We start from the raw sequence: 20,187 nt of genomic DNA, 5'->3' as shown, positions 1-20,187 counted from the left end.
AGCCCTTTATACCAGGTGGGTATGGAAGACAGATTTCCTCAGGTGGCCTAGGAAGGCACCCAGGCTCTGAGGTCAGCAGATTAAAATCTTAGTTAAGGGTGGGGCCAGATCCAGAAGGGCTTTCTGTGGAAGCCAGCAGGGGGTCCAGGCATGGAGTCTCTATCTGCAAAGAAGATAGAAGGCGGAGGGCAGAGCTCATTGCCTGGCCTGTCTGAGTATCTTTTCCCAGCAGAGTGCCATCCTGTCCCCACATGCATTTGAAATGTCCCTTTTTCTCGACCAGGCCCTTTCCAGCCCCTAGGATGACTGGGCCCTCTCCTGCAGGCCGTTTCCCCAGGGGCCCTGCTAGTTCCAGCACCCCTTTCTGCACACTGTCCAGCCTTGTCCCTGGCTGCTTTGAGGGACTTTGCCCAGGAAAGGAGGCTTCTCAAAGTCTATTCAGCAAATTCTCTTTCCTCCCATCCTACATCCACTGCCCAGGAGGTCCTTCACAGGGGCTCCTGGATACAGCTCTTTCTAGAGGGATGAAGGCTTACAGCTTTGGCCTGGGGGTTGTCAGTAATGTGTACCAGTCACAAGTGACAGAATGGAACTGGGAGTCTTGAGATAGGATAAGAAGCTGTGAGACGTTAGGCAAGACCCCTTGTCAGAACTAGCCATCTATGGCATCCTTCTTGAGTGCCTGTCAAAGACATAGCTTTGTGCTGCAGCAGACCCTCCTCTAACAGTGCATGACTCATAGTAGGAGCTCAGTGACCATTGTCAAATAGATGGTAACACGTGAGATTCCAGGGATAGAGGAGGTAACTTTCCCTCCCTCCTAGCTCATACCTCTGGATGTTTACAAAAAGGAAGACCTGCTCTGATACCAGCTACTCACATACAACCATAGCCTGGCCCTGTCAAGGTCCCTGCACTCACCCCCACAGACTCTTGATCCATTCTCTGAGCTGAGTCCTTGGTTTATAGGTAACAGAGACAACCAGTCAGATGTTGGCTAGCCAAACAAAATCAAACTAGCTTGGGGTAGGGAAATCTAGGCCAGTATACTGGGAGGTCACCAGCCTACTGTGGAGTCTTATGGTAGGTACCATGGCCATTGACTCTGACCTTAAGCTATGGCCTAAAATGTTTCTGGTCAAGGGTGAAATCACTATGTTGGGCCATGTAAGACTATAAGAAGGATGACCTGCCAGCAGGGTGATCTGTTTGCACTGTGTATGATCAGTGGCTCCAAGGCAGGCAAGCTACTAAATACAGTTTCCTTTGTGGGGGTGAAGATAGCCAGAACTTAGACTTCAGGGTTCCCAGGGGAATACCATCACAGTCCTCCCCAGCCCCAGCAGCAGCATCCAGGCTGAGGAAAGTGGAATTGGGGCCCAAGGTGGGGTAGAGTCCCGCTGGCTTCGAAGTGATGGCAGTGCTGACTTTGAGGGGACAGAGGACCTTTTGAGGGGGACAGAGGACCTGACTTCTATTCTTGATGCTTCCCTTTCAGCTTTAACTGCCAGGAAGGCAGCCAGGTCCAAGTCCAACATGGTCACCCCTCCCCCGGGCATAGAGGTATTTTGGTGGCACTGTGGGCAGGGGATCCAGTGTTGTTCATAGGCTGGAGTGTCCAGGCACCGCACGCACGCCTGGCAGAAGGTGTGACCACAATAGAGGCGGCAGCGAGGCAAGTGTACTGAGAGGTCGTAGGCAGAGTAGCAGATGATGCAGTCATTCCATGAGGCTCTCAAGGCTGCCCCCTCCTCCAAGCCTTGGGCACCTTCAGGCTGCAACATCCTAGGGAAAGTGCGAGGGAGCCAACAGGGCAACAGCACAAGCTACAGTCCACCTCTGCTCACCTATGTGACAGTCTGGCCCATGCTCACCTTCCCAGAAGACAGAAGCCAGGGCCATGGACAGTAAATGCCTGAACATCTGGAGGGAAGATGGTAGCCTTGGGCTATCACAAAGTCTGGACCTATCTCTTGTTTCTGTGGCCATTGGCTGAAACAGCACCCTATCCCACTGCTGAGACCTCCTGCTTGCCCCCACGCCTAGCCTTCTTGAACCCCAGGGTTCTTACCTGCATCCATTCCACTGGAAAGCAATTCCCAGCCAGAGGATTGTAGGAGGAGGGGGTGGGGACCATGGACACCTCATGGCTCCCTCCTTGGGCTTGCATTCCTGGCCACACAGGCAAGATGGCAGGAGGCAGGTGCTGGCTGCATCAAGTAGAGTGGGCTCCCCTTTCAGCCACAAAGGCCTGTAACTGGATCTGAAGCACCACCCACTGGACCAGAGATAAGGTGAGCCAGCCCCCTGCATAAAGGATGTTGCCCAGACTACTCTTTAAACAATAAAGCTTAGAGATTTGGCTTTGTCATTCTCCATCCTGGATGTCCTCAGTGTTTGAGTCCTCCCGGGCACAAGTCCTTACTCTTCTCACCCAATCCCCCACTGTAATATCTTCCTGCTTTGGCCTGAAGATGCCCCTCTTCAGCCTTGGGCTCATATCACTTCCAGGGAGCCTGCCCCCACCCCCAGCAGCTCCAGAGTAGGGTGCATGCATATCCTTGATAATTTGTGCCACTTCTTGGCATCTATCCTGTTATGTCACAGGCAGTAGCCAGCCCATTGGCCCTAAGATGGCACTCAAACACAATGTGTGATGATCTGCCTCACACAACCATCACCCTCAAAGCACTCCCCAGCCCATTGAAAGCACCTCTCAGTTGACTGTCCATCTGACCTTTAGCCTTTGCAATAGTCCAGGGAGACAGTTCAGGAAAGTGGGGGTCAGTGTTCTCTGTAACAAGGACTGGAGAGATCGCAGAACTAGGGAGACCCATTTTTGTTGGCAGGGCCCCTAGGACTGCACACAGGGTTGCTAGGAGAAAGCTGAGAGCAGACCAGCCCTCCTTACTCACTTTTATCCACTCTTTTACCCCTTGGCAGACTGGCTGCCTTTAAGACTGGTCAAACAGGTTCCTGTGCTGGCCTTCACTGGAACCGGGGACAAAGAGCTTGGAAAGGAGAGTCAGGGCAGTGACCTATCTGCCCATACCTGGAGCCCTTGACACATCTAGCCTGCCCTCTTGTGTGACCTGTCTCTGCATCAAGGGAGGACCAGCTTCTGGAGGACTCGTTTGTCTTGTGGGGCCAGCTCTTCTTCCTCCTTCATGTGGTGCTGTGGCTCTGCCCTACCCCGGAAACACCAGGCTTCCAGAGCCGGCCTCCTTGCACACTCCCTCCCCTGGCATCTTATACATGGCCCCCAACAGGCATCTTACACTGCTTGGACCGAAAAGAAGAAAGCACTCTTCTCAGCCCTTTCCTGTCTCATCTTCAAGGCATAGTACATATCACTCGAAATCATTATGCAGCAGAGCTCTAGATTTTAGAAATTACATTTTGTGGGAAACCAGAAACAAACCTGGCTGAGGCTGGGAGGTGACTCACACTGGGCTGGGTTCTGGGCCCTGCATCCTGAGCTCCCACTCCCTGAAACCTGCAAACACCAGCCCCACCCGCCAACAATCCTCCAACCTGATCCTTCCCCAGAGTATTTTCTTGGGGTCCCCTACAATGGCATGTATAGCACCCTCTTGCCTTGTGACTCCAGGTTAGCCTTGTTTACTATCTCAGCTTTACAGGGAACTGGCCCCTGGGCAGATTGAGACCTGCAAGGCCCTAAATTATAATTGTCATGAGATAGTGGCTTTCCAGTCTCTGGAAGATCCCACAGAGTCTGGAAGCCTGTTTGTGTGTGTTGGAGGCAAAAGTAGTTGTCCTGACTGGGACCCTCTCCCAAACAGGCCCTTAGGAAAAAAGGAGTCACTGGCACAATGCTCACCCTGCTTTATTGCCAAAGTCTTGCAAGAAGTGAAGGGTGTCCCTGTTGCTGCCAAAATGGCTAATGGCTGAAACCCTATTCCAGAGGGCTCCAGCTGAACCTTCCTGGTGAACAGGCTCCCCTGTCCAGGGCAGGAAGTGGCTGATGCCCATGACAATGGCTGCTCCTGAAGTCCAGCACCACTTTGGCATTGAGCAGAGGCCTGGGTCTCACAGCCCTGGAGGTTGGACAGTTAGGCTAGGAGACCACACAACAGCAGCTGTGACAACGGCAGAATCGCGGACAGTGGCAGCAGGAGCAGCAAGGGCAGCAGCAGCAGTGGTGGGCAATATCATCACCACGCCCTACAGGTGGCAGGCCAGCATAAGTCAGTCCTGACGGACGTTGCCCACTGCTATAGGGATTGCAGGGTGACTGCCAGGTCTGCTGGCCCTGTTCAGAAGCAGTACCCTTGACGCCCTTGATACCTTTGGGCCCCAGGGCTTCAGCAGTTTGCAAGAGGCCCGCTGGCTCTGGGGTACAGGTTCCTGAAGGCAGAGGCTGAATCTCAGAGGAGGAAGATGAAGCCGGAACCTCTTCTAACTGCTGCCCCAGGTCAGACCGCAGGTGAGCCCGAGGGATGCTGATGTGGGCATATGGATTCTTCATGACCATCTCATGGGGGTCCATGGCCCAGGCTGCAGGGGTGAGCAGAGACACTTATATGGACTCAGGTAAGAGAAAAGCTGCTGGAGAGTTTGTAGCCTAAGAAGACACCTATTTAGTAGGAATCCGCCCTGTGGAAAGCCATATCAGTGAGGCATCTATGTGCAGATGTGGAGGCACCAGAATGTGTGCAAGGCCTATGTGTCTTGGAGGTAGACCCAAGTACCCAGTTGCTGCCCTCCACCAAGTGTCCAAGAAATGCTCCAGGATACAGCTGGGAATGGAGACAAAAGGCTAAGAGGCACTAGTGAGCGGTCCAAGGGAGAGCAGGGGCTGTCCAGGAGGTACCTCTAAGTGCAGGTCAGTCTCTGCACAAGGACTCACCTGCAGCAAGCAGCAGCAGTATGTCTCCTAGTCCTCCAGTTCCAGCTCCCAGTGCCTGTGAGTAGAGCTACCAGCAAGTGCCTTTTCCCTCCTAGATAGGGGTGGGGCCTTGGGGCGGAGCTCAAAGATGGGGTTCCCAAGATCCAAAGAAGCCTTAACAACTAGAGCACAGCAGCCAGTCACCCCTCATTCCCAGATGGGTGGAGGCCAAGATTTGGCCTCTAAAGGGCATTTGCCAATTTGGGGTGACTCAATCATGATTTATCTGAGCATGCCTTACCTCCTTGGGTCATGGCCTCAGAAAGGAAGTGAAGGCAGGCATTCAGATTCTGGGGCCTTCAGATGGGCTGGGTTACCCAGTCATTGCTCACATCTCTACAGTCACTGTTCAGAGTTCCTCCTTGTCACCTACTGCCCACAACCAGCAGATACTAGGACGTTTGAGAACACAAGTGATTTAGACTACGTGGAGGATTGTCCAGTTTCCTAATATTAAAACAAAACAAAACAAAACAACAACAACAACAACAAAAACGTTTGACACAACCATCTTACAGTTGGTGACACGGACTTAAAACACAAGTGACATTTTCAACTCATTTCTGAAACTGCAGTTTCCCTGTGTTGGTGATTTGGGGTGAAAGCTCCCTAAAGTTTTTCCGTTTCCAGCCCCCATTCTTGGATCTGGCACCCTCTGCTTTTGCAGCTTTACCTCGTTGCCCTTAGGGGGCATGAAGAATGACTGTGGGGGAGCAGCCTTTGTAGAGCCGGTCAGGCAGGCCAAGACATGAATGCTAGCAATAAGTGAGTCTGGGGGGAAACATGCTTAAGAGGTGGAAAACAAAGCTCATTGAATAAGCACCCTTAATCTTGCCCACCATCCCTGTAGACTCCACCCCTAGCCGCGAGCATGCGTAAAAACGGCCGAGGTGCCCAGTGGTTTCGAAACTTAATTCCCCAGAAGCCTCCGCGCTCCAGGATTTCCTAAAGACGGGGTTTAGATGGATCCTTGGCTTGCACCATTCAGCTCAGAACAACTTGGAGGGGAAGCCTTATTCTCCCACGGGGCGTGCCTTCATTTCACGAGGTGGGACCCTGGGCAGAGGGTGGGGCCGTAGGTGGCCATGCTGAGTGGGTGGGTCAAGCCCTTCCAGAAGGCTCATTCCTTTCTCTGGCCACAGCTACCTGAGTTGCCCCAATATCATGCTAGGACCCCATGAAATGCCTCCCCTCTACATCCCTACACCTGGACCCATTCTCTCACCTGGTCTTGCTGAAGGAGTCCTGATGTAGGCCCTTGGTGCCACAGAACTGTAAAGTCTGGCCCAGCTTTGGCTCACCAAGAACACTGTTCCCATTCGTCGAATTGTACAGAAAGGAGCTGGCCTGAAGAAAATCTGGACTGTCCAGGGTCAGACACAGGACTCAATGTTGGTCACGGGTATGGTAGACATGAGAGGGTAGAGGATGGCATTCTGGATATGTAAACACCCTGGTCATCAGCATATCCGTTGTCCTTTCCTCATGGAGGGTTCCCGTGAGGCAAAGGTGTAGCCTAGGTAGAAGAGGACCAGGTAGGAGGAAGAAGAAAGGAATGGGGCCTCTGTTGGGTGGGGTCAGTTTAGTACATAATTGTGAGACAAAGAAGCACGTGCTGACCTGATAAGATACAAGAAAGGGCTACCCCACCCTAGGCAGGTGAGTGTGCTCAGTGGGCCCTCCACCCTACACATGGACTGCCAGCCTGTTCAGGTATTTCCAACTCTTCACCTCCGGTCAGAACCCTCTGAGCTTCCTCGTGACTGCCCCAGCTTCCTCTGTCCACTCTTCTGGTATCTGCTTAACCCCCTATCCCTTTTGCTATCATATCGCCTTTCTGACGAATCCTGGTGCAGTGTGGATATGTCAGTGAATTGTAAAACACCCGGCGTTCACACAGGGGGTGTGTCGGGGTTTGGTGTGAGCTCGAAAGGCAGCCAAGACACAGGTGGAACGCTGGAACTCCTGCGCGGGCATTGTGAGGCTCAAAATGTGAAGGAACAAAACGTGAAGGTTTCCCTTAACAAAATTCGGTGAAAGATTTGTCCCCTCGTGGCTCATCCAAGAGGGAAGGAATATTGGGGACATGGGGATTCTGACCACCTCTAGGTAGCTGGGAGGTTCAACACGGAGAGCAGACGCCAGGCCAGGCGTGGATCAAGGGGCGGCAGGGAGACTGGCCCCGCCCCGTGGACCCCGCGCGGGTCCCCAGACGGGGGGTGGCGCTGCGGGCGCGGGCGGGCGCCGCGCGCACTGCGGTCCCCGCGCCTCCGCCGCAGAACGCGCCACGCTCCGCACGCACCTGCCCCTGCCGCCGCCGCCGCCGCCGCCGTCGCCGTGCCGAGTCTTGCGTCCAGCACCAGCTCGTGCCCCTGGGTGTCGCCTGCTCCGGCCATCACCGGAGGTCGCCGCTGGAGCTACCGGAGCCCCTAGAGCGGGAGAGCCAAGGTGCGAGCGCCGCATCCGGGCCTGCCTTTGAGACAACCTCTGTTCTGCTGCTGCGGCGGCGCAGCCAGGGAACGCCAGGCTGGGGCAGGTGAGCCGGGAGGGGGGGAGGGGGGAGGGGAGGAAGGGCGGGGGTCAGACACATCATCCCTTCCCATTCTCATAGGGTCAGTCCTCCCGACAGTGAGCCCGGCCTCGGAGAGTATACTGGGGAGGGGGTTGTGTTCAGAGCATCGTGGCGACTTGTATCCCACGGATGAGGTCAGGGTCAGAGGTCGGGCACCCTGTCCTTTGTGCAGGGTGGAGGCGAGGGCGAGAGTGAGGTGGACCCGGTGCTGCCCTCACGCTATCTCTCACTTGCAGCTCAGGCCTGGTGCAGGCCTCTCCGTTGCTGTTGCCGCGAAGCCTGCAGCCCAGGTCCTCCGGCAGCCAGGGATCAGGCTAGCTGCCTTCCCTGGGCGCCCTGTCCTGGAGCCATGGGGCCCACCTAGCCCCTGCCTGCCCAGATGTCCCGGCCCAGGGACTGCTGACCTCTGCTACAGGAGGAGGTCCCTCCACGCCCCCTTGCCAGCCTCAGCAGACAGAGACCCTGGGTGAGCCCCTGGGTGAGCCCCACAGCCCAAGACAGCCTCCCATACCCCCTTGTCCCCGCCTGCTTCCCCCTCCCCCTCCTCTTCCTCCTCTTCGGACTGAACCAGATAAGCCATTGTGGCCACTGGGAGGGGGGCTGCCCTCCAAGCTGTCACCCGCTGCCCCTTGTAGTCTACCAAGTGACCGGGGTCCTCAACAGGCCTGGCAGGACCAGGATGCAGCCCCTTCTCTTCCCCCACGGCCCCACCCAACACCCCCACCTGTGCCAACCTCCGGTGTGACTGTAGAAAGCCGGATGCCAGCTGACCCTGGGCCCGAGGTGGGCAGTGGATGGCCGGGCCTCCTCATGTCCTGCCTGAAAGGCCCCCATGTCATCCTCAAAATGGAGGCCATGAAGATTGTCCACCCTGAAAAGTTCCCTGAGCTCCAGGCGGCCACCCCCTGCTTCCCACCTGCACCCAGGCCAACTCCCACCCTGGCACCCAAGCGTGCTTGGCCCTCAGACACAGAGATCATTGTCAACCAGGCATGTGGGGGGGACATGCCTACTTTGGAAGGAGCATCCCACACTCCACCCTTGCCAAGGCGGCCCCGAAAGGGCAGTTCTGAGTTGGGTTTCCCCCGGGTGGCACCAGTGGATGAGGTCATTGTAAATCAATATGTGATTCGACCCAGCCCAACAGCCTCTGCACCTTCATCATCTGGGCCAGTGATAGCAGGTGAGCCCCTGGAATGCCCTACCTGTGGGCACACATACAACGTTACTCAGCGGCGGCCCCGTGTGCTGTCTTGCCTGCACTCTGTTTGTGAGCAGTGCCTGCAGATTCTTTACGAGTCTTGCCCTAAGTACAAGTTCATCTCTTGTCCCACCTGCCACCGTGAGACTGTACTCTTCACTGACTATGGCCTGGCTGCACTGGCTGTCAACACATCCATCCTGAGCCGCTTGCCACCTGAAGCCCTGACTGCCCCATCCGGTGGCCAGTGGGGAGGTGAATCTGAAGGCAGCTGCTACCAGACCTTCCGGCAGTACTGTGGGGCTGCATGCACCTGCCATGTGCGGAACCCGCTATCTGCCTGTTCCATCATGTAGTATCCACTTGCCAACCACTGCCTGCCGGCCCTCGCTCGCCGCTTCTTCAGGGAACTGGCCCTGTCCTGTTGCCCGCTGACCCTTTCTTGCCCACCTGTGGCTACTGGCCCTACCCCACGTGGCATTGTCGCTGCAGCCAACTTTGCCATTAAAACTCTTTGCCAAAGTTTGCACTTGTTCACTGGTTGGAGCTTACTCCTGTGGGCTATGCAGATCTAGGGTAGGCTCTCACTGCTGTAGTCCAAACAGGATCTAATTAAGCAGGAACTGCCAGAGGGCAACCCAGCTCCATTCAAGGTTGGCCTGCTCTGCTTATTGAGGGCCAAGCTGGGCCAAGCATGAACTGGCTTGGGACTGGCTGTGAACATAATGTAATATGTAGCACATGAGTCTGTGGCTCACCTAGGCAGACAAAACCTTCAGCTGTGTGTGGTGATGCTCACTGGTAGTTCCAGCAAGCTAAGGCAGAAGGATTATGAGGTCAGCATGTGTTACAGTGAGATCCTATTTAAAATACAAAAAAACAAAACCAAATTTCCTCTGGCTGAGAATGTGTAGAAATGGCCTTTGGACAGCATGAGTAGAGACTCACAGTTGGCTAAAATCAAGGCAAGGACAAGGACCCTATGATCTCTTGTATGGCACTGGTCTGCCTGAGTGGAACAGGTATCACTGAAGGGCTGTGAGGAGAGTTGCCTGGATGGCAGAGATGGAGTAATAATGAAGATGACTGTGGTAATGACAGTGTCAGTCAGTGTTTGAGAGCCTTTCTTATGCTGGTTAGAGCACTCAGTCTAAAGCATCCCACCTTACATGTGTCACCAATAAATCATGAGGGGCCTTATTGTCTGCATCTCCCAAGTGAGGATTCCTGGTCCAGTGACATGATTGTATGGTCAGTTAGGAACAGAGCTGGACCTTGGGCATTTGCAGGCTTCAAGGTCTAGATTGGTCCTTGGCCCTTGCAGTAGAAAGCCCAGCTGCTCTGGGCTACTCTTTCCAGTGAGGCTATCTTACTTTGGGTGAAGAGCTGTTGAAGGCTGGGTTTGTGTAGTGCAGACCTCTCTTGCTATTGTGGCCTTCAGGGACCACCACCAACTTGTTCGGACCAGGTGAGAGTTCCTGTAGCCCTTGCCTTCTCCCAGGAATCACTGCTAGACCTCTGTTCACATTTGTGTCCATCCTAAACAGCTGGATCACAGGAGCTGGTGGATGGCCCTGCTTCTGCCTGTGGCCAGTGAAGTGCCTGTCCATGGTAAGCACATGGGATTCTATTCACTATCCTTCCTTCTGAGCCAGTGTCCTTCAGAGGCCATCCTCAGCTTTAGATTGTATCTGGACTACAGGGGTGTGTAAGCACTCTGGCTGGCTCAGGCTCTTGGGCAGATCTGGTCTTGGTATTGGTGATTAGCAGATCTGAGCATGGCCTTCAAAGCTTGGCCAACATCCTGGGCCCTGTTCAGTGGCTGGAATGGTCTAGGAGCATGAAGAGCACCCCTAGTAAAATCGGTGGCATGAAAATGAGTACCAGCCCCAGCAGTTCAAGTGCCAGCAGACTCACCAGTGACAGGCACCAGGCACAAGTACCATGTTCCTGCAATGTCCACAGCCAGATACCTAGCCTGGGAGGGCAGGGCAGGAAGGGGAGACAACTCTGTTCCCCCACAGGCCCTGCCAGGAAGCACATTCAGTACTGGTGCTCTAAGGACTCCCAGGGCCCAGGCTCAGGGGTGTGGTGAATGCAGTAGGCAATGAGTACTGGAGTCCATCAGCTCGAAGCAGTTCCTCCTGCAGCTGACAGATCTTCCACTCTAGCATGGGTGTCAGATGACACAGTGGATAGCACACATAGCCCAGGTCAGCTCTTGGGGTCATGCCTAACAGCTGGTACATGCAGCCCACATAGAGACTGTGACCACAGTTCAGCAGGGACAGTAGTGCTCACCAGACCCACAAGGCTCAGTGCAGATACAGCATTCTTCCTCTTCCTCCTCTGGCTGTTCCTCACCCTTTTCCTGTTCCTCCACATTTGGGTCTTTGGCCCCAGTTTCAGCTTACTGTCTGGAGTTCTGGCACACTGAGGGGCCTCTACATCTGCTGGCAGCTGGCAAAGTGGGTCCAAGAGCGCAGGACCCAGAGAAGCACAAGGTGAACTAGTGGGCCTAGAGCTGTTGCCATTAAGCCTCAGAGTAGAGCCACCAGAACATAAGTCAGGATGGGTAGATTTCAATTCCAGGGTGACAGCGGGAATTGTCTCAGGTGTGAAGGTTAGTGTGGCCCTCAGGACCAGGCAGAGTTTGGCCTCCATCCACTCACTGGAGCACAGACCTTCAGATACACCTTTCAGCTTTCTGACCCTACTGGAAGTAAACTTCACTAGGGTCCCTGCAGCATGTCATCTCCTGATATCTCAGGCCTAAGAGCAGTGTTGGCCAGGTCTGGTCCCTGTTCTAGCAGGTGACGGACACAACAGAGGTTCCTTGGCTTCCAGCTGTCTCTGGACCTGTCTGACTCCTCCAACAGGGTTTCTATTTCCAGGCCTAAGGGCCTTGCCCATGGGCCGGGCAACTCATATCACACCCCCTCCACCTACTCATTCTTCCAGCTCTTTGAGAAGGAAAAAAAAATAGCGTGTTCTTGCTCTTGGCTGAAACTTCTCAAGACCACTCTGGGCCCTCTGTTTGGCCATCAGAAGACCACGAGCTTGGCTCAGCTGTGTGGGATTCAGAGAAGGGGACTAGCTTGGCTGAGCTGTTAGCAGATGCAGATAATCCATGTTCCACCCACCACCTTCAAATCTAAGAGAAGCAAGAAAGCAGAAGTGAGCAGCTACCCACACAGTTTATGGAAGATGTTTATGGACCTGAAGCAAACCAATTTGCCCATTCTCAGTGCTCAGGAGACTTGACCCCTGGAGGCCTATCACCTGAGCACAGGTACACAGGATGAATGGAAATAGCATTAGGTTAGTTATCATAGGGTTCCATGCTCCTTGGAAAGTTTAGCAGGCCCTTGGTGTTATGGTCCATAGTGCAGATCTGGGGCAGAATGAAGGGACTGAGGAAGCCAGGAGTGCAGGCTGCACTGGGGTTGGGCTAAGTGTGAGACTCTGGGTATCCCCAAGTTTGCCTGTATGTAGGGAGAGCCCACAAGGTCAGCTGGAACCAAAAAGCTATACCATGTGTCTTAACAAGTGTTCTGGGATCAGAGACAAACAGGGCCTGACAAAGGGGCCCTCTAGACTTTAGTAGGCTCTCCAGTGCAGCTCCTAGTGTGGGTGTGAGCTAGCAAGTGGCTCCTCAGGCCCAGGTCTCAGTCTGGAAGCGCAATGTGTGCTGGAGCCTGGCAAGGTAGGCAGCTGCATCGGCGTTGGAGAGTTTTCCTTCTTCTTGAAAAATGGATATCAGGGCTTCGGCAACGTCCGTAGGCATACACTTAGCATTGCTGGAGGGGCAGGCCTCAGAAAGCTCAGTGACCCTGGGAACCGAACCCCCATTCCCCATCTCTGAAATCTGGTCCACTCCTCTACATTCCCAAGTTGCCTCACCCTGCTAGGTAGAAGTAGGCACCTCGGAGATCCAGAAGTTCCCAGACAAGCGGCCCCAGCTCTCGGAGCCGGTGCTGCACATGCACCTTCTGCTCCTGTGGGTGGCAGGGGCTGAGTCTCAGCCATCCCAGCTCCCGCCCCACCTAACTTGAGTATACTCACCTGTTCCCGGGAGAAGGCTGTAACCAGTGTCAGGCAGCCCTTCTTCTCTAGCTCCTGCCACTCAGTCTGCCAGTAAAAATCCTGATCCCGCTGGCGACAGCCAAAGAACAAGAAATTTCCTGGGGTAGAGAGGGTGTCCTCCATCTGGATGCAAGGATTCAGCCAGACCAGTCTCAGTGGTCATACTGCCCTGGGACTCCTATACTCACCAGTCTGGCCATGGGCCACTCGCTCTTGAATGGCTGCTCGAAAGGGGGCCACACCAGTTCCAGGCCCCACCATGATAATGGGTGTGTCTAGTGTTTTTGGGAACACTAGGCTCCCAGGCCTCACCCACAGAGGCACCCGGACAGGTCCTGCTGAAAGAGGGAGAGGACATAGAGGAGATCAAAAGACAAGGCTGAGGCACTCACTGGGGCTTGAGCAGGAGGAACAGGGGAAGATAAAAGTTTGAGGCTACAGTCTCTTCCACCCCTCAAAATATGGATTACCTTGCCCAGGATCTAGGGATGCTAGCCAAGAGGAGCAGAGGCCACGGCGGGGATCCTTGAGACGAGTCTTGTACTCTACCACAGCCACAAGGATCTGTAGCCTCCTGGGATGAGCCTAAGGACACAGTGAAGGCCCTGCCCTGCTGAACCACTCCTGCCTTCTACTAATCCCATCCAGGGACAGTTCCAGCTTTCCCACAGCCCATCTTCTGTCATACTCAAAGAGTCCCTCACCAGTAAGGAGGAAGCAATGGAGAAGGCCCGTGGTCGGATCCGAGGGATGAGGTCCAAAAGGTAGTCTGGAGGAATGGCACCTGCTGTGTTGGGAAAGTCACACAGTACCTGGATAGAGAGAGTCTTATAATGGTGGTGGTGTGCATATACAGCTCAGGGGTCCATTACCTACTTGCCTGCTCACTAGCCTACCTCCAAGATGGTCCTGCGGGGTCGATTACAGTACTCCCAGAGCTCTTCCTGACCTCTGGCAGAGCTGAATTCTAGCAGCTTCTCCCGTTCCAGCACATGTGGGGAGAGACAAGCCAAGAGCTCAAAGAAGGAACGGCGGGGTACGCTGGCAATGTCCAAGTACTGTGACACAAGATGCCACACAGTGCAGGGTTGAGGCAGCCCTGGTGGGCCAGGGACACCTGCAGTAATGGCATGGAGATTTGGCGGTCAGGAACATCAGGTGGTGCTTTAGAGTTCAGAAGTGGTGCATCTCCTATACTCACCGGGCTCCCGTGGTTTAAGCATGAAAATCTGATTGGGGTCCAGGCATAGTACTTGACAGAACTGTTGGGTGTGGGCCTCTGAGTTAGAGGGTAGAATTAATACGACATCACCAGCAGCAAAACTGTACAGAAAAGTCACCAGAGAGGTGGGAATGGTGTAGGAAGAACAAAGGAGCTGAGGGGAAGGAATGTGTACTTTGCAGGAGGATGAGGGGACTAAAGAGACTAAATAAAGTGCATATTCACAGAGGGCTGGATGTCTGTAGGCAGAGATCTCTGAGCTGCTAAGATGCCCAGTACTTGGCTTTGGCAGAGCCTTCTGAACCCCTACCTACTTTTTTCCTGACCACATCGGCACCCTGCCAGACTGCTTGAGGGCTTTGGACCCTCACCTGATATTCGAGTCTGTAATGTCAAACTCAATTAGCCGAACATCCTGGAAATGTCGAGGGCCAGTGACCCTCTGGTTGGTGACCACAGGTGCTAGGAAGGGCTGTAACTCTGATGGGGGTCCCTGAGGGGCTGAACTGGTTATGTTCAGCTCCTCAGCCCCTATACTGGTGACATCCTGAAGAATCTCGAAGATGTACCTGGAGGGTAAGCTGTGGAGAGTGGAAATATCAGTTGTGCAGGGGCTACTCAACCATACCGAGGGTGGGGTGGAGTAAACCAGCTCGAAGGCCCTTGGTAGTCATACACCCAAAGTTCAGACTCACGGGACTCCAGGAGGGATCTCAGGAAAGTCGAGGGGTACTGGGTAAAGACCCATTATCTTCTCCCAAAGGTCTCTCGACCAAGGGTCAATGGCAGCATCAGGCCTAGAAGAGAGCATAGGCACTGAACTCTGTTGGCCAGAGCCAAGATGGGGTGCCACAGTGGGACACTGACACCAACACTTACCCCAGTTCATGCTGGTCATCACCTAGACATGGGGGAAGAAGGGCGTTGCCCCCTAGCTGCAGCAGCCGGCGATGTAGCTTCTTGGCCACAAAGTTGAACCTGTGGAGATAGCAAGGCAGGCCCAGGGTCTGGGAGAAACAACAGTGAGGAGTGGTAGTTTAACCAACCTCTTGGGCAGAGTAAAACAGTACAGGGCTTCCCTCAAGGGTTACTTCCTCAGTGGTGCAGACTGGCAGCATTCTAGGAGGAGACGGGGCTTCAGCATGCAGGGAATGAGATTGGAGTAACAACTAGGACAACAAATGGTAGGTCCCCTGATCTCAAGAAGGTGCCATGTAGAGGATAGTCTCATTTTATTTATCAACCCACATCACTAAAGTAACCAAGGTCCTGGATTCCCTGGCTAGGGCTCCAAAGTTACCATTGTTTACTGTGTGTGTGTGTGTGCGCCCACACACACAGATAACCATATTTTCCGGTAAGAGGATTTCCTTTCTTTGGTCTGTAAAGACTCACTGGTCCTTATTACAAGCTTGATCTTTTGGGAACCACATCCATAGTCGGACTCCCTCCCACCTGTTCTGCACATCCACTACCAGTGAGCAAAATCTCCAGCAGAGCAAGGCCACACCACCGCCATCTTCTTATTTTCTATTCTTTTTGGTTTAGAGAGAGGGTCTCACTCTACAGTTTCTGGCAATCCTCATATCTTAGTCTTCTGAGTGCTGGGACTACAAGTGGGCGAGCCACCACACTCAAATTCCTTTCTCTGATCAATTTTTATCTAAAGTAATTAAGAACCATGTACACAACTTCTCAGGATTCTCAAAACCAGATGACACTGGGCCCCATGGCAAACAGAAAGCACAAGTACTATTGTCTTAGGTATCAGCTATTTAGTTGTACCTCTGAGCAGAAATCCCTTACTATCATCCCTTGAAGTGAATGATGCTAACAGCACTGCTTGTGGATACAGTTGTGCACAAAAAACCTGAAAGTGGAAACCCATGAGCCTAATAAGCTGTCCACCTCATTGTTCAAGTTGTCAATACTTTATAGTATGTTTTGAACCTAGTGAGGAAAAGGGACAGATTGGGTGTTGCTGAACTTCATCACGTGTTGTAACGCAATGCTGTAACATAAGGCTGCTCTGAGCCTCATCATGTCCTGTATTCCATGGTGGTACTCTACTATTCTGTTCCTTCCCCAACAGTGACCTCCTCTGCGTCAAGTCCTTACAAAAATTAGGGAGTTATCTGTGGAGAAGGTTGATCAGTCAACACAGTCCACAGGGTCTATAGTGGATGGGCACCTAGGGGCTTGGCTGCCTGTCTCATTTCTTGCTTTCATCTAAATAACTGTCTCTGTGTGGCTAGCAAGTCCACCCCTACTTACTTGGCATATGAAGAGTCCCCGAGGCCTAGGACAGCAAAATCCATTTGACAGAGGGAAGTGGACAGCAGGCTCTTCCGGAATATGAACCTCCAGAAGTTCTGTAGTCAAAGGAAACTGTGTTAGAACCTCAGGTCAGGCAAATTTTCTGTCTGTCTGTCTGAGGCCCCAGCAGGGAGAGGATGGTGTAGAAGAAAGACCATTAGAGCCCTGAACTGTACTTTGGCCAATATGGACATCTCTCCTTTGCATGGTACAAATTACAGACCAGAACCTGTACACAAAGATAAGTTATCCTGTGTAAGTAGTTCTCATAAATAAAGACCGGTATATCAATGCCCTGTGTTACAGGCAGAACTTAGTTTTTAAGACAGCCTGGTGCCCACTTGCAGTACACTCAATACACTATTCCTACCCTGGTCTAATGGGTGATTAATTTACCACCCACCAGAAGGGATGGACCAGATAGAGGTTCTGACTGAAGTCCTCTGGGTGAAAAAGGGAGATGGGCTGTGCCCTGACTCTCTGAAGATATCAACTCACTGATTCATGCAAACTCTGGATTTATACTGACCTTTTCCAGTTTGTTGCCCTCTGTCCCATCGCCATCAGGCCACGTTGTTTATCCCCAAAGTTAAACCCACACTGTGTGAGTGCCTCTTTACAAACACATGATCACTGTCTCAGGCTGCAATCTTGTCTGTGACATTATTTTTTTTTTTTTTTTGCTTTTGTTTGTTTTTTGAGACAGAGTTTCTCTGTTTAGCTTTGGCTGTCCTGGAACCCGCTCTGTAGACCAGGCTGGCTTCAAACTCACAGAGATCTGTCTGCCTCTGCTTCCCAAGTGCTGGGATCAAAGGTGGGTGCTACCTGCACAGCTCTGTGATATTGTTACTGTCCTTAATAACTTCCTGCCTACACCTTCTTCATTCTCTCACTCCTGGATGATCTTTAAGTTATTTTTTTCTTCCACTTTCCAATTTGTTTTTTTGTTATAGTTCTTGGGAGAACTTCTCAGTTATCTCTTCCAACCCTTTGAAGAGCTTTTCCTGCTTCCCCACCTGTCTGCCTTACTTTGGTACTAGCCTCAGCCCAGGAATGCTGCACCTATTCTGTATTCTGAATTCTGTTTGTCTTTCCCTTTCACGGGAGTCTTCACTCCAGCAGACATATTCACTCATTCATATTCTGAGTATGAGTGAGAGACACCTATTTGTACTTATGAAGCTGATAGAAAAGCTCTGGGACATGTCTGTCACTCAGTGGGTTTCACAAGCAGGGGATAAGCAGAGACCCAGTTATTGGATCTTTTCCTATATTCCAAGGTGTTTTAAAGAGGACCACGATAAAGAGGACAAAGCTAAGGCTTTCCTGTCCAGCAGACAGACATGAGGAGCCATGCCCCTGCACGTATTTTGTGGTGCTGGGTCTGCAGCTTCTTCAAAGGACTCCAGTTCCTGTTGTGATTGAGGAGACAGTAACTGACTACTGTTCCTACATGGCAGGTGCTGGACATCTTATCTGTCCACAGACCAGCACACCTGAGACCTGAGAGAGATCTCTATTTCTTTACCTCCTTGTCCTTTTCTTAGTTGGTTTTAATTGAACTGTTTATTTTTAACACTTGGTTTTGTTTGAGACTACTTTGAGGCTAGCCTCAAACTCATGGTCCTTCAGTTTCAACTTCTGGAATGCCAAGATTACAGGTGTATAACCACCATATTTGGCATTTTTTCTTTCTTTTTTTTTTTTTTTTTTTTAACTTTTGAGACATTTGTCATGTAGGTGAGGGTAGCCTGAACTGATCCTATTTCACCTTTTCTAGTGCTGGCGATTACAGTGCCTGCCCCACATAGACTGTTCTCCTTAATGATTGATCGTTAAGGACACCTCTTAAGCCTCCCACCTTATCATCGGCCTTGGAAAAGGGGAACACCTTTTGTTTGATCCTGATCATGCTAGATGGCAGTCCTGGAATAGGGGCTTTGGTTTTTCAAAATTTTATTTGGCTGCTTCAATAGTGACTCATGCCAGGACCTTCCTAGGTACTACACAGCTAACTGTAGCTTCTCTGGGTATCCTCTAGCACCTGCAACCCAGGTCCAGGTGTGTATTTACTGTGTATCACATTTTCTTGTGTTGTGATTCTGCCATCTTTTAGATTCCTTTGATCACACATCCTGCTGACTCTATTTTTCTGGCTTCTCTGAAATGTGCCTGCTTTATTCTGCCTCGTGCCACCAACCAGCTCACATCTCTTGCGTACCTCTTGTTTGTGGCGGTGCATTCTCTAGTATTATTCTTGCCACCTTCAGACAGGTAGTGGTCTTGCTACCTTTCAAGTACTACCATGCTACTTCCATAGTTTCGATAGCTTTCATCTTAAACCCATGTGAGGCAGTGTGGCCACCCAGGTTTTCTGAATGAACTTTTCTTTCTTCCCCTTTTCTGACAGTACAGTCTCTGGCTTTGGAATCTCAAATATCTGCCCTTCACCCAGGTTGCTTCTCGCAACTACCCACCCCTCCCTTTTATTAATTTATTTGGGAGACAGGGTCTCACCATGTAGCCCTGGGTAACCTGGAAGTCACAGAGCTTCATCTGCCTCTGCCTCCAAAGTGCTAGAATTAAAGGTGTGCTTCTTCCTTCCAAAAAATTGTGTCCCATTCCACGACCCCAGAACATCTGGAACTTTCCCTAGCTTCAGGTATCTCCTGGTAATTGACCACTACACCTATGGGTTTTACCACTGAGCTCCACGAAGGAGAAATGTGGCTACTGTGTTCCACATGGTGCCAGAAATATATGTGCTTGAGGGGGAAAAAAAAAATTAAAAAATGTTTTCTGAGTATTACAAATCTTGAACATTACTCAGACCAAATTCCTACGCAGGTCTGGGAAACAAACAAAATGACTAAACATAGAAATCAAGGCTATTTTATCTTTCGAGTCAGTGTTTCTCTGTGTAGCCTCGGCTGCCCTGGACTATGTAGACCAGGCTGTCCTCAAAATCACAGAGATCCGCCTGCCTCTGCCTCCCTAAGTGCTGGGATTACAGGTGTGCACCACTGCACCTGGCTATTGAATGGGTATTAAGAGCTTTTTCTCTCCCCAGATCTACTCAAAGAATCTCCCTCACACACAACATGCTTTGAAGGGTAGCAATTTCCTGTGCACCTTGGGCCTCTCATAGCAATGAAAACGGGCGAGGGTACACATCAGGCCAGCCTTACCTTCATGTTGTCAGGAGGGTCTCCTTGGCCTGTGGTCGCACATACAAATATCACCAGGGGCTCCCTAATAAGATTCGCCTCAAGGACAAGACACAAGTAGGTGTAAGATCTCTGTACCCCCGCCCCCGTACCGCCCACTGCCTGTCACCTACAGTGTTTATACAGAGTTGTTCCCAGTGGCCACCAGGCCTTCCCTTTCTCAGGCTGAGGCCTAGGGCCAAGCCTCCCTTTATTCTAAATCCGGCTGGGCTAAAAGGCCTCACTCAAACATCCTCCTTCGGTGGACATGAGGTCCGGTGGAGGGTCTCCGCAGTAGTGCTTGAGCCTCACCACGGAATAAGAGTCCAGCGCCTGCACGCGGCAATCTAGCCGCCGGCGCCAAGCCTCACGGCCCAGCCTCTCCGCCTCATCCTGGGCTGTGCCAGTCTGGCTGCCGAAAAGCACCAAGAGCTGTGGAGCGGGCATTATCCCAAACGCCGGCCACAACCGCACCTCCCCCCACTAACTTCCCTTTTCCGCTGTCAACAGGAAATGATGTGTTTAGGCTGCGCCAGAGGGGAAGGGGCGAGGATAGCACTTAGACGTCGCGGGCTTCTGCTGGCATCCGCTTCCGGGTCAAGGTTCGGGTTCCGAGGCCTGCGCAGCCCCGGTGTCGGGGTTCCCGCCAGGCTGGGCTGCTTGCTGCCTCGCTTG

At 52.4% G+C, this 20,187-nt stretch overlaps 5 protein-coding genes across 26 annotated transcripts; 1 reads left to right on the top strand and 4 right to left on the bottom strand.

Moving 5' to 3' along the window:
* Window positions 1–1,291: 1,291 nt before the first annotated feature.
* Rnf224 (ring finger protein 224) lies at window positions 1,292–1,784 on the bottom strand. The gene is given in 3 exon segments (XM_021651092.1): window positions 1,292–1,371; window positions 1,374–1,455; window positions 1,458–1,784. Coding segments are annotated over 3 exon segments (489 nt in total).
* Window positions 1,785–3,831: 2,047 nt separating this feature from the next.
* Cysrt1 (cysteine rich tail 1) lies at window positions 3,832–7,347 on the bottom strand. 5 transcript variants are annotated; one of them, XM_060389629.1, is made up of 5 exons: window positions 7,212–7,347; window positions 6,135–6,425; window positions 5,151–5,356; window positions 4,871–5,031; window positions 3,832–4,518 (listed from the first exon to the last, which is right to left on the bottom strand). In XM_060389629.1, exon 5 carries the CDS (start codon window positions 4,508–4,510, stop codon window positions 4,079–4,081), a length of 432 nt encoding a protein of 143 aa, XP_060245612.1. In that variant the 5' UTR covers window positions 4,511–4,518; window positions 4,871–5,031; window positions 5,151–5,356; window positions 6,135–6,425; window positions 7,212–7,347; the 3' UTR covers window positions 3,832–4,078. The 5 variants fall into 5 exon arrangements, with proteins under 5 accessions (XP_060245612.1, XP_060245608.1, XP_060245610.1 ...); XM_060389625.1 differs by lacking the exon at window positions 4,871–5,031; XM_060389627.1 differs by lacking the exon at window positions 4,871–5,031 and having other exon boundaries at window positions 5,151–5,301.
* Window positions 7,219–9,207, top strand: Rnf208 (ring finger protein 208). The gene is made up of 2 exons (XM_021651159.2): window positions 7,219–7,445; window positions 7,718–9,207. The coding sequence occupies exon 2, from the start codon at window positions 8,241–8,243 to the stop codon at window positions 9,036–9,038; it is 798 nt and encodes a 265-aa protein (XP_021506834.1). The 5' UTR covers window positions 7,219–7,445; window positions 7,718–8,240; the 3' UTR covers window positions 9,039–9,207.
* A 125-nt stretch (window positions 9,208–9,332) lies between these two features.
* On the bottom strand, window positions 9,333–11,595 carry LOC132655963 (uncharacterized). Its single transcript, XM_060390510.1, is given in 4 exon segments — window positions 9,333–10,802; window positions 10,805–10,975; window positions 10,978–11,091; window positions 11,592–11,595. Coding segments are annotated over 4 exon segments (594 nt in total). The 3' UTR covers window positions 9,333–10,497.
* A 265-nt stretch (window positions 11,596–11,860) lies between these two features.
* On the bottom strand, window positions 11,861–20,078 carry Ndor1 (NADPH dependent diflavin oxidoreductase 1). 18 transcript variants are annotated; one of them, XM_021651106.2, is made up of 14 exons: window positions 19,825–20,078; window positions 19,495–19,572; window positions 16,265–16,362; window positions 14,870–14,968; window positions 14,686–14,787; window positions 14,362–14,571; window positions 13,970–14,091; window positions 13,665–13,885; window positions 13,473–13,580; window positions 13,239–13,353; window positions 12,957–13,106; window positions 12,748–12,866; window positions 12,586–12,680; window positions 11,861–12,482 (listed from the first exon to the last, which is right to left on the bottom strand). In XM_021651106.2, the coding sequence occupies exons 1-14, from the start codon at window positions 19,957–19,959 to the stop codon at window positions 12,338–12,340; spliced, it is 1,797 nt and encodes a 598-aa protein (XP_021506781.1). In that variant the 5' UTR covers window positions 19,960–20,078; the 3' UTR covers window positions 11,861–12,337. The 18 variants fall into 18 exon arrangements, 11 of the variants coding, with proteins under 11 accessions (XP_021506781.1, XP_021506782.1, XP_060245602.1 ...); XM_021651107.2 differs by having other exon boundaries at window positions 12,957–13,103; XM_060389619.1 differs by having other exon boundaries at window positions 13,239–13,342; window positions 13,473–13,555.
* Between the last annotated feature and the right edge of the window lie 109 nt (window positions 20,079–20,187).

This window comes from Meriones unguiculatus, chromosome 8 (genome assembly GCF_030254825.1).
Source record: "Meriones unguiculatus strain TT.TT164.6M chromosome 8, Bangor_MerUng_6.1, whole genome shotgun sequence".
NCBI lineage: Eukaryota > Metazoa > Chordata > Mammalia > Rodentia > Muridae > Meriones > Meriones unguiculatus.
The sequence above is the reverse complement of the archived record's forward strand: the minus strand, read 5'-3'. Positions and strand labels throughout refer to the sequence as shown.

Excerpts from the sequence above, each read along its gene's own strand:
- Rnf208 (XM_021651159.2), top strand. The coding sequence starts at position 8,241 with ATGCCAGCTGACCCTGGGCCCGAGGTGGGCAGTGGATGGCCGGGCCTC.
- Ndor1 (XM_021651106.2), bottom strand. The coding sequence starts at position 19,959 with ATGCCCGCTCCACAGCTCTTGGTGCTTTTCGGCAGCCAGACTGGCACA. Across the intron at positions 14,788-14,869 it reads GATGACCAGCATGAACTGGG|GCCTGATGCTGCCATTGACC; the intron begins GTAAGTGTTGGT and ends GCTCTCTTCTAG. Across the intron at positions 14,092-14,361 it reads ATTACAGACTCGAATATCAG|TTTTGCTGCTGGTGATGTCG; the intron begins GTGAGGGTCCAA and ends TTTTCTGTACAG.